We start from the raw sequence: 12,964 nt of genomic DNA on the forward strand, positions 1-12,964 counted from the left end.
GTGTGTATGTATGTGTGTGTGTGTGTGTGTGTGTGTGTGTGTGTATGCTACTGTGCCCGGCACGTACACTTCCATTTTCCCTTTCCGTGGCGCCATACGAGTGCCACACCCTCGTCCACTCTCTCGCCACACACCAGGTGACTGTTGACACCACTGTCACAGGTGAGGCCACACAGTCATCATGTTTTATTACTGGACTTATTCTACCTTATCTCCTGCTTTTAAGTTGTCCTTTTGCAAATGCCACATCACTATGGCAACAGTTGGAAAAAGGGAGAGACAGAGAGAGAGAAAAGAGAGAGAGAGAGAGGTACACAGAGAGAAATGGCCAGAGAGAGAGAGAGAGAGAGATTTATCAGTAGCTCATTACAGATTCACTCCGCACCAATGCAAACTATGATTTAAAGCACTGTCCCCCTTGATCTGGCTTGTCTCCTTCCACATCATCACACTCAGCGAAGAATTCCCTCTCTTCCCTCCTCTCCCTCCCTCTCTTTCGCATCAGCCTCTGTGTCTGTGCCTCCTATATGCTCACACCCTGACGAAAGGGGTAATGGGCCCAAATGCAATTTCCTCCCCTGCAAGTTTATTGAGGTCTGCCCAGACAGACAGCACAGTAGCGGCTGCAGTAGCCGACGCAGACAGGCACCCGCAGTTCACTCCATTATTTATACCTGCTCGTTTAGGGCCCGCGAAAACACACACACACACAGATACACACACATATATAGAGAGAGAGAGAGAGGAAGAAGGAGAGGAAACAAAACACCAATCTCAAGTTTTTCAAAGTGGGCAGTAAGTGTCTGAAGACTTCTTCAGAAGGGCTTGCTGGAGTATATGGCGTGCTCTTTCTCTGACCCCAACTGAATGTTCAGCTTCTCCCACCATTGTCAGATCGTTATTTTGTGAACGGAAGAGATGTGGTGCTGTGTGTGTGTGTGTGTACATATGTATGTGTGTGTGTATGTATGTGTGTGTGTGTGTGTGTGTGCGTAGTGCCTGTAGTGCATTACTGTTGTGTGTGTGTGTGCGTGTGTGTGTGTATGTGCCTAGTGCCTGTAGTGTATTACTGTGCACACACTGTATGTGTGTGTGTGTGGGATGGGGTCTTTGAGAAACCATGACCCTGGAGGTTGACCGTCACTGTCATACGACTTGACGGCCTAATCTCTGACTAAATATGTGAACATGGACTTGCCGTGATGCAAGGGTAAATAGTCATTAAGGCAAATGAGTGATAGGCTGGCTGAGCAGCCATGGAGTGCTTGCCCCCGGGTGATGGAGACCTAACCGCGCTCGACAACTGCGCTCCGCAAACACGGCTATCGATCCGGCTGTCATTCAGACAAGCGCTGCGAAGGGATTTCAGCCCAGCTTAATGAGAGTCGAAATGGTCATGGAGCCTATGACGCTGACCCTGAGCCGTGCTATACGGGACACGCGCGGTGAACAAACCATGCGCCGCGTGTCCCAATTAACCAGGCCCTACACAACACATTTACAAAACGACAGGCGGCTTTAAAAAATTCCTCATTACCCCCTAAACAATCTCTACTGTATTAGTCAAATGCGTCGAGTTTCTGTTTCAACGCTGTGCTTTTTTTTTTTTCTTTCTTGTCTTTCTTCTTTTTTTTTCTTGCATGCGCTTTACAGTCATAAAATATTAAAATCCAGCTCAACACACAGGGAAAAAAACAGAAACGTATAAATACTTTTCATCTGCCTTCCTGCCCCCCACCCTATGCAACTCATCGCATTTACCGATGGGTAAATATCAGACTGTGAGAAAATAGGCTCCCGTATTTCCAGTATAATTTATTTAACGCTCTCTTTTCCTCTGGTGGCTGTTGCCGCTTGTCTCTTTTGCTGGGGAGAAGATGGAGAGATGTGGCGAAGTTCAAAGTCGTGTTCAAGCCTCCACTGGAAACACTGCGTCGGCCGTCTATTAACCGCATCTAGGCCCGCGCGGAGCGAAAAGATGCTTACACAATTTGTTTCCGTAATGTGGGCGTTTAAGAGAGTTATCATCGTAAAAATCTAAATGGGAAATAAAAAGTGTGGCTCTGATGGCGAAGTTAATGCAGCGAGTCTCAGTTTTATGGCTTTATAAGGCCTTCTTTCATAGATAAACTGCCAGATCGTTTCAATTAGACAATGTGTTAATTGAGTGCAGGTCCTGGGGTAGGATGTGTCAACATTAGTCTGCATCAGCTAGTGCATTATTCTGCATCAACCTTTCATGCATGACACTCTCTGTCACTAGTACTGTGGAGTCAGTCTCAACCCGCTCCATCTCCCTGTGTGTGTGTGTGTATGTGTGTGTGTGTGTGTGTGTGTGTGTGTGTGTACGAAGCAGACATAATGACCAACCTCACTTAAGATTGACCCTCACACACACACACACACACACACACACTTCCCTGAAGGCAGTGGTAAAGACCTACACAGCTGCACTGAACTGTCCCACCGGGCCACCTGTGAGTGCAGTTCCTTCCACTCTCTTATTACCGTAAATGCCGCACCACACGCCGATCGACTGCGGCGGAATGCGAACTGTCACATTACATGGCTATATTACCGACGGGGACCTCCGCCTCCGCCTAAAGGGAGAAAGCAGGGGGACGCTTATAACGCAAATGGAGATGAAACTAAATCACGTTTGACACTCCGTTATATCAGTCTAATTAACGGTGCCGGATCGCGTGATTTGTCGACACCCTTGTACTTGGAGTAGGATCAGTGCCCAAGCGTATGATTGCACTTCAGTCCCCCAGGCTTGGTTCTCTCTCTTTCTCTTTCTCTCTCTCCCCATCTCTCTTTCTCTCTCTCCCATTCTCTCTCTCTCTCTCTCCCTCTCTCTCTCTCACACACACACACACACACACTCACACACCCTACCACGCTTAGCTCAACAACAATGGCACTTCAACAAAATAATAAGCAGTAATGAGAGCCTGAGATTGAGAGGTACTAACTTTCAAAGGGTCCCCTCATTCAATAAATGGTCCTTCTCTCTCTCTTTCTTTTTCTCTCACTGCTGAGCGACAGATTCGGGTGAACAATGTACAACCCCCACACACACACACACACACCTCACACACACTGTTGCTCGCTTTTCAACTTGGATCTACAGTGAAAACCCACCGCCATCCACTGCCACTAAAGACAACCACTGAGACAGCCATCTGACAGACAGACTGACAGAGAGAAGGAGAGGGAGAGGGAGAGAGAGAGAGAGAGAGAGAGAGGGAGAGGGAGAGGGAGAGGAGAGGGAGAGAGAGAGGGAGGGAGAGAGAGAGAGGGAGAGAGGGAGAGGGAGAGAGGGAGAGAGGGAGGAGAGAGAGAGGGGAGAGGGAGAGAGAGAGGGAGAGGGAGAGGAGAAGAAAGAAGAGTTCAGGAGAGTAAAAAAAGGGAAAGGGAGAGTTTTATAGACCGGGCGCCATCTTGCATGGCGCTAAGAGTTGAGCCGGGGCAAGTGAAGATAAATTCTCCGACGCACTGCGTGGCGTGCTGCCACAGAGTGCCACTTCCTCGCCGGAGAACAAGGGCCCGAGAAAACAAATTTGTAAACACTAATTAGGCTAAGGGTGGGGAAGCAAGCCCCGTGGGATTTATGACAACTCCCCACTTTCTTTTTTTTTCTCTCTTTCTCCTTCCACATCCACTCTCTCTCTCTCTCTCTCTCTCTCTCTCTCAGCTATACCATGCTAGATAAACAAAAAGGGGGAGAGGGGGAGGGTGCTTGGCTTTGGAGGCCATTAGCATCACTAAATTGCAGTAAAGAGCCTGGAGTTTTGTGATAGGCAATGGGCAGGACAAGAACACATCTCCATTGGCCTTCCAAACATTATCAGGAACATCCACCACGGGACAGGAATAGTCCGCTAATGCTGCTGTCACTTCCCCCTCTCTCCATTCATCTCTCTCTCCCTCTCTCCATAGTGAAGGAGAGGCAGTTCTATCTCTCTCTATCGCTCTCTCTCTCCGTAGTGAAGGAGGGGCAGTTATCTCTCTCTCTCTCTCTTTCTTCATAGTGAAGGAAGGGCGGTTCTATCTGTCTCGTGCTCTCGCCCCATAGTGGAGTGGGGCAGTTATCTCTCTATCTATCTCCATAGTGAAGGAGACAGCTTTCTCTCTCTCTCTCTCTCTCTCTCACACACACACGCACACTCCCTCTGTGTTTCTTCACAGTGAAGGATGCAAGGGGCAGTGTGGTCCAGTTCATCTGCATTAGCATTCATATAAAGGATTTGACCCCTCTGGTTAGGTCTCATCGCAACCACTTGCATCAATACTTCCTGGGGAGATAGAGGGCGTCCTGTGAAGCCTCCGTTGAGGACAGGTGTTCGTAAACAATGTCTAACAAATGTGTTACTCTGGCTCAGTTGGTGAAGCAAGGCGCGAACAGCACCAAGCCAGGTGTTAACAGCACCAAGGTCACGGCCCCCGGTACCTGTGGAGGAGCACACGTCGGTCGCTGACAGAAGAAAAAGGATAAGAGTGAGAAAAGGGAGTGGATTTGCAGTATGCACTGTTTCAGAGAATGTAGCTCAGTGGTCTCTAATGGGTCGGACTGTCAAAATGCCAAAATGGTCGCTGGTCTGAATCTCAATGTAGCCACTCCAGAGCGCACATTATTGTGCCCTTGGACAAGGCTCTCCGTCCGCATGGTCTGTCCACTCAGCTGTAAACAGGTGCCAGGGTCAGCTGGGAGGTTAACTGGCATTAAGCTCCACAAAAACTCAGTACAAGCACCGGCAGCCCTATTATCCTCTAATGGCAAGAAAAGGATTAGCTTAACTAACGCTATGCCAGGCAGCTACAGTGCTGCACTCTGGGGCCATGTTCATGGGCCCCCGTGTTCATGAGTCCAGAGTGTAGCACTGTAGCTCCCAGACAGCTCTAGCTGTTGGCTGCAGCAACTCGAGCTTGGTAGAACCGTTTTATTTTGTTGTTTTTTTCTCGTAGCAACAGCACTCGGTGACTAAATGTAAATGTGGAGCATTCAAATATAGACTTCAGTTATATTAGCTGGCACTATGTCTTGCTAGAGGACTGACAGTTGGCTGAAACCACACCCTGGATGGGAGCCTGCTGTTGTCTTGCCACTGCATGTTGCCAGAACATGTGTTCCCTTTAAAAATGTCTTGAGATTCTGAAGAAAAGGCATGTTGATTTCTTTATTTGATAGTTTAACAGTCAATCCAGCTGTGCTCCTGAATAAACCTGTCGATTTGATGGAATTGGTTTTTGCTCAGTCTGAGTTTGAAACCCATTTATTTACAGCTAAAGGCCTGTGCATGAATGAACAGTGTTTCCCGCAGCGCGCTGCAGCTTAGGCAGCCACCTAAGCAACACACGTCTCCCGCCTTAATTGCCGGTACACCTAGTTGTCCAAAACAAAAATAGGCTAAATCATAATTTCATAACTCAAGTAGCTTTCATTATAGAGCTATGCCTGCAACTTTACCAAACAGTATAAAGGTAGCCTACCTTAAACCCCATCTCCTTGCCCCGCGAGCACGCTCAATGGACAGGCCACTCAGCATGCACATTTAATCCAAATAAAACATTCACAATCGTGAAAGCAAGGACGCATAGAAGACCACTAGCTAAATTACTGTTAAATCCGGTTAGCATCATTAGCATGCTGCACAAATTAGTTTGAAACTCTTGCATTCAAGTTGACTGATCATCTCAATGCCAATGTTTTCCAATACTCAAGGGGCCTGTCCTAAAGAGAAAAAGTATTACCTTGAAACTTGTACACACATGGGGAAACTGAACAGTCAAACCAGTAGACTATTATAAGCTAGCCAACTAGGCTACTTTGTTTACAATTATGTCCAGGCTTCAACCAGAGCTGATGACAGCTGAAGCAGCAAGAGACCGAAAGAGGTAGAGCTGTAATAAAAATAGTACCCAGACTATAATCTGTATAATGTGTGCTGTCATGAATATCATAAATTCAGTATTTTCTCATTTTGTATCAGTAGTTTATATATCAAATGGTACAACTGTATTAATATATTAGGCTATAGGCCAATACAATTTGTATGTGTAAATGTAGCCTATATTCAGTGTTCAAGTCAGTACAGTTTAATACAGGTTTTCAAATATTCTAATTTATTGTGATCCAAATTAATAAAATATTTTTTTTCCAAAAGGAGGTTTTCAAGGTACAGTATTGAACTGTACTGTAGATCAACAATTGTGATAGATACTGAATCGTGAGTTTGGTGATTCGTTACAGCCCTATTAAATGTAGCACAGAGTCTGTAGTCTATCGCACTACGCCCACGCCCCCACCCCCGGTCTGACGGCAAACCCCACCCTACCACCTTAACTAACACATTTTCTGCGGGATACCCTGAACACCATACACAGAGGACACACACACACACACACACGTTCCTCTGTGAAGTTGGCATTAAAACACACTCGACCAGCCATGGTGCCTTCATGCAAATTGGAAAATGTGATCTCTTTCATTGAGCGAGCTACTTCAAAAGAACGTTGAGCCCATGGAGCTCCATAAATAAAAAACATCAAAACATGGAAAACGCCATTGATCAGGCCCGGAAAGAATCAGATACCACAAATACACACACACACACACACACACACACACACACACACACACACACACACACACACACACACAGCCCTCCCATAAAGTCATAAATATGGAAATATTCACATGGTGTACAAGCTGAAACACCTGGGGGTTTGAAATCCAGTGCGATGCCAGAGATATGACTGAAAATAGGATATGTGATAATGCCTCCTGATACAAGGGGTATTACTCATAAACAGCTTAGATAAACGTCAGCAGTGTGCCCGGGGGAACGTTACAAGTAACACACACAGACAACAAAACCCAGGCAAAGAGGCACAAAGAAGACATGGCGGGATTCACATTAATCTCTGATAGATTGGAGAAGAGAAGAGATGAGAAGAGAGGAGAAGAGATGAGAAGAGAGGAGAGAATGGAAAAGAGGAGAGAGGAGAATAGAAGATAAAAAAAGAGAAGAGAAAAGAAGAGAAGGGAAGAGGAGGGAAGAGAAGAGAAGAGAAGAGAAGAGAAGAGAAGAGAAGAGAAGAGAAGAGAAGAGAAGAGAAGAGAAGAGAAGAATGTAAAGAACAAAATGGAAGAACACAAAAAAAAGAAGAGAGAGGAGGGGGAAAGGCCTGTCAGTTGGCTTAACACAACAGGGAAAAGGTCAGTAAGGCGTCACACAGAGCATACTACAGAGAGGGAGAGAGAGAGAATGAGAGAGAGAGGGAGAGAGAGAGAGAGAGAGAGAGAGAATGAGAGAGAGAGAGAGAGAGAGAGAGAGAGAGAGAGAGAGAGAGAGAGAGAGAGAGAGAGAGAGAGAGAGAGAGAGAGAGAGAGAGATGCACTTGCATGTTCACACACTCACACCCAGACACAGCCAGGCAGCAGCTCAGGGGGACATTCCACACTGGTCATTCTGGATGGAGGACACACAGTGGCTCCCAATTAGCACTGGCTACTACATGCCAGGGCACAACGAGAAACCTTGTCCTGTCACCAACCCAACACCCCCACCCCCTCCACACACACACACACACAAACATACAAACACATACACACACACACACACACACACACACACACACACACACACACACACACACACACACACACACACACACAGCCCCTGCCATGATCCAGATCCACACTGTCCTCTCTTCATTGGAACAGGGTCCTTCAGCCATCCATTCATTCAACCCATAAAAGAAATCAGAAGCAAAAGCCTCCAAACGATGACACTGGGTAACCAGGACAGGGAGGGTGGTGTGTGTGTGCGTGTGTTGGTGTGTTGGGGGCTTTGAGGGTACTCTGGGTAAGACGGTTGTAGGCCGCATAGTCCGTCCAGCCCTCAGCCAAGGGGCAAAATATCTCAACACGAATGTCCGTCTCTGCCATGTTTACTGAAGGCTCACTGCTGTCCAGGGGCTGCCCATGGACACGTAGGCAGCTGCACAGACAATAACCTCACGCTGGAAACTACTGTGGCAGTCATGGAAGTAGGGGTTGGAGAAAAAGAGAGAACAAGTTCATCCAGCTCCGACTAATCTGTTCAGACAAGGACTGTGCTAACCATTTGCTTCTTCCCCCCCCCCATACTTGAGTGGGGAGTATGGTTAATTGTGTCATTTTTTTTTCTGCCATATGCATGAGACTTTCATGCCATGGACCAGCAGGAAAGAAGCTGGGGGTTCTCTTGTTTTTCTACGCCAAAAGGGATCAAAAAGACCACATAAAGATCCAACCAGTGCTCTCAATGTTGCTCCCTCCCCTCCTCTGCTAAAATAGACAATCAGGTGTGAATTTATACAGCTCACATTGTGATACTAGGAGAGACAGAGGAAGAATCATGACATTGTGAATGAGGCTCTGGAATACCAAACGCCTCCGGGATAGACACCTGGTTCAGATTGCTCTTGTCAGCAGGGTTTGTTAAAAATCCAGCAGCAACAGCAGTTCCTTCATATAACAAATCAAACCAAAGAGGGGAGTTTTCCCACATTTTACACAATTTACACTATTCTTAATGTGGCAAATAACACTGTCATCACTTTAATTATAAACAATGAACCCTTTCGTGTGTGATCATTAATTTATCCCAGACTAGTGCACGGCGCATCAACAAGCTTGGCACTTTCTCTCACAAAATTGTCCTCGGATGGCACTGATGCGGTCCTATTCTTGTAGAGAAAGCACGTTTAATCCCTCTCGCCCGGAGCAGACGCACAGAAACCGCAGAAGAGTTCATTACTCAATGATACATACTCCCGTATATGCGCCTACTGTACACCACCTTTTGGAGCATGTGTGTAAGTGCAGCCGTAGCTTGCGCTGCTGCTGTTAGGAGCGACTTATTTGAGAGGGGTAGGGGGTATTTACCCCTAAACATTCTACACGTTGCTCCTTAGACCTCGGCAAATTGACCAATAACTGATGTATTGAAAAACTGATGTAATTTCATAATAATGATTCGGGGAAAAGTAGCACTCGTTTCCCCAAACTCCACGACAACCCTTTAGTTGTTTAATAAAGCAATACGCGTTCATAAACTGAACGCAGTGAGCATGTATTTAGTACAACATTTGCAGAGGGTTGTTAAACTGCGACTATGAAATTAAATCTGACAAAATAATCAGACACGTATCGAACATTAGTTCTACTTGACAACTGGTCTTACTTTAGAAATAGATATTCATGTTGCCGGCTGCAGAGCGTGCAACCTACAAACACAGTGTAAATGGTAGTCGCTTGGCACCACCGTGCACATCATTTAAGGATCTCCCTTTTCGAGTGAATTTGGGAGACAAATCTAAAGCGCTCCCAGATGGACTAGACTGCGAGCTGCCTAGCCTATCTACTTCCATGGCTTTATTGGCCAGAACGCGGAGCGCCACTGAATGCACCTGTTACTATTGGAATGAAATCACAGACGTGGCGAATCATCCAGTAAGCGTTTCACAGACCAGAGCTAGTGACAAGCTCGGATAAAATTGTCATTAAATTACACTGAAAGAGCGCCCTGCCGTGTTAAATTCACACCCATGTGAAAGTAAAGAAATAGTATGACTTACGCTGCTATTTTGCCCAGACCAATACACGACAGCGTGGTTGTGGGCAGAGTCTCCAGTTAGAGCAAAAGTGCTGCTTGTTAGTTTCGGCTCGTCTTGCTTGGTGTTGGTTACTTTAGCTTCATCCCTGTTCCACCGGGGTTCGGACCTCCGTTTTTGCTCGTCCAAAAGCGGGCCGGGGATCTTCCTTTCGGTCGATGAGTCACTGAACATTCGGTCGCCTTCGCTGGTCCACGCGCCTTCAGTGAATTCAAAGGGCTCCGGTTCGCTTCGTTTGGCCCTAAAAAATGTCGCATCCCCTTTCTCCACTTTGTGAAATTCGGATCCTCCATCGGAGATATTCGGCATTCCCAAATCAAATTCTTCGCTTTTAGTACCCAGAACTGACGCTTCCGAGGAGACTTTCGTGTTGTCTCCGTATCGTTCAAAATCTTTCTCAAATGTAGCTACATCCACAGGACTAGTGCCAGTTTGTTCGGCGAATACTCCAATATTTTTGTCAAAAACTCTCGGCTCCGGTCCGGCATGTGTTGGAGGATTCCCAGTCCCTGCCGGAACGGTGCGCATATCCAGATGTACATCCTTTCGGTTAACTCGCAACGGCGACGGGCAAGATTCACAAGATATATCTGCCCGGGTCGTTATTACAATATTAGCGGATATGATAAAACATACAGATAAAATTAAATTGAAGACGTGTAACAAACCAGAACCCGTCTCCATAGCTGGCAGCGAAAAAGGGAATATTTCCCCTTCAAGGACCAGGCAAGTCCCTCACGCGAAGTGGTGAAATTGTTACTGCGGCCCGATCGTCTGGGTTTTTACAAAAGTGCTCTTCAGCTAAACTGTGCACGTTCAGGGATCTGTTCAAGTAAGCCACCACATAGGGGAGGAGCTGAATCCAAGCCAAGCTGCGTCCGGAGAGTGAGAGAGAGGGATAGAAAAGGAGAGATGGAGAGGGAGAGATATGGGAGGACCCGCGTGGGAGCGTTGACTTCTGTTTATTATAAAACATAATGCCTCATTTCAGTGCACTGTTAACGCAATGGCAAAAATAACTACTTGCAGTTGTTGTCAGTAAAGTAACAGCCTAAACGGATAACATATTACTGCATATTTCTAGTGATTGGTCGGAATACTGCCAGGTGAAGAATACAGCTTGCAGATTAAACAAAAAGTCTAAGCACAGAATTACTTTTATATTCGTCTAACGGACGCACAAGTTACAAGCAAATGTGAAATGCCAGGCTCTAAAGTTCAGTCTAATTTCAGTGCGTTTTAATAGCCTGAACACTAGTTGTGTGGCGCATCTGGCCTTTGATCGTCGGAGCGCGAGGGTAGCCACTGAACGTCAGCTCTGAGGATGCGCGTGTGCTAGTGACACAGCTATGGCCCGCTGCTCAGGTGGCACGAGCAGAGTCGACATGCTGCTGCACTGAAGACAGGGGCAGCCGCGAGACAGTTAGATACATCTGACGACAGGCAGTGGAACAATCCCACAAAATTCTGTGCGCACTGTCTGGGGGAGGGAGGGGGGTGGGGTCCGATGCAAAGTGCGAGTTCTGATGCCCATGTCATTAAATATGACAGTGGCATCAGTGGTTTCATATTGAAACTGCCATTCGTTTTCGACGCTCATTAACCGACATGCCTTGGCCAATATCGAATGACACATATCAGACCAATGTAGTTGGTAAAATAAAAGATAACACCACAAGTATTCAGTTGAAACATTGTAGGTCAAGTGCCAAATGGAACTCCCGTGATGAATTTGGTACGGACACCACAACCCCAAGCAGGCCACGCCCAGATCACCTTTACACATTGACATGGCGTCGTGCCATTCTGGGCTCTTTGGTTTAATTTGCGTAATGCCCCATAGCCCAGGGCTACCCACTTGATCTTGGTCGTCTGAACAACTTTAGACCGAGGCTGTTATTTAGGGCAGACTGTCAGTGGATCCACAGGTTTGTGGCCTACTCTGTCAAGGAAAAACAGGGGAAGATAGTATTGATTATTGCAGTGGACTTAGAGGCTATGATTTACAGACCCGTTCAAATTAGCGGAGGAATAGATTTCTCTGCGGTCTGCCGCGGTCTAGACAGCTTCCCCTACAGGCTGCGGCGGGTTGCCCATTACGGCCAGCCCGAAGTGATTGAAATGTTTGGTGGAATTGAATTCTAGCAGCTGGTATTTCTATCTCAGTCTCACTGTTAGCCCGGGCAATCTCTGCAGTACTCAAAAAAGTGGAGGAGAAAAACAGTCAAGTCGACAGTGATTTATCCACTGATGGATCACATTGTATGCCAAACTAATATCAAAATATTGCGTTATTTATGGCCTGGTGCACTTTTAATTTTTTTTTTTAACGACCCCATGTTTAAATCTCTTTTCTGCAACAATGCCATCCATCAAATATTCGCGCTGACGGATGGCATCGTCGTCTGAGCCATAAATGTTTTTGACTGTAACCTCAATATTCATCAAGAGGAGCTAGAACAAAAGTCCTCTAAGAAGTCTGTTGACCCCCTGCTGCGGTTGGATCCGCCCGTTCTCTCTACAGTGTCGCTTCCCCAAATCAAGTCCCTTCCTCGCTTAACCACCGACAGCAAAGCGAGTGCAGGTGATCCAATATTGTGTAGCTATTATTCCCACAGTAATTGATGGGGGTCGACGGCTCGACCTTTTCGTCATTACTTAAATTAATTTTGCATGCGACTCGAGCTTGACAGTCGAAGCCGGTGCGGGGAGGGGAATTTGTGGCACTCTCTCCGCGGGGGTAAGCCGGTGTAGCCTTGTGGGAAACCGCGGAGCTCAAAATGAGGTTTGTGGGCTACTAGCGGGAGCTCTGTTTAAGTTTAATGGATGGGTGCAGAGGTAACCCCGGCACACAGCCTTAGTTGAATAAAGCGGTCATGATATACTGGAGGCGTAGAGAGCATAGGTTAACGATGCAGCTGACAAGTTTTCTCCGTTAGGTCAGGCCACAAACAACTGCAACTGGCGCGAGGTTTCTGGATGTCATATGAAGCGTCAGTCGGCACAAACTAAGCAATCATAAATGTGAAATGAAATTTCCGTCTACCGCTGGCAGAAAGCATCAAGAGTTTAAGTGTTGCCCATTATGAACATCATTAACATTTCAGTTGGAGATGATTGTTGATAAATGCAAATGCCACTGCTCACGGACAATCTAAGCCATGCTGCAACGAATCTTAATTTGTGATTTTTTTTTGTTATTATTATTATTATTATTATTACTAATATGTTTAACCTATTTTCATTCCTGTCAGGTATGTGGCCAGTGATGAAACACTTGGTGCTTTGATTTTCAGCACCA

At 46.4% G+C, this 12,964-nt stretch overlaps 1 protein-coding gene across 2 annotated transcripts in view; it reads right to left on the bottom strand.

The window, feature by feature from the left end:
- Positions 1–10,450, bottom strand: part of sorcs3 (sortilin related VPS10 domain containing receptor 3) — a 201,916-nt gene extending 191,466 nt beyond the window's left edge. For both annotated transcript variants that reach the window (XM_048248497.1, XM_048248496.1), the window contains exon 1: positions 9,628–10,450. In XM_048248497.1, the coding sequence (XP_048104454.1) occupies positions 9,628–10,347 (720 nt within the window). In that variant the 5' untranslated portion in view covers positions 10,348–10,450. The remainder of the gene's footprint in view (positions 1–9,627) is intronic.
- Between the last annotated feature and the right edge of the window lie 2,514 nt (positions 10,451–12,964).

Source organism: Alosa alosa, chromosome 7 (genome assembly GCF_017589495.1).
Source record: "Alosa alosa isolate M-15738 ecotype Scorff River chromosome 7, AALO_Geno_1.1, whole genome shotgun sequence".
NCBI lineage: Eukaryota > Metazoa > Chordata > Actinopteri > Clupeiformes > Clupeidae > Alosa > Alosa alosa.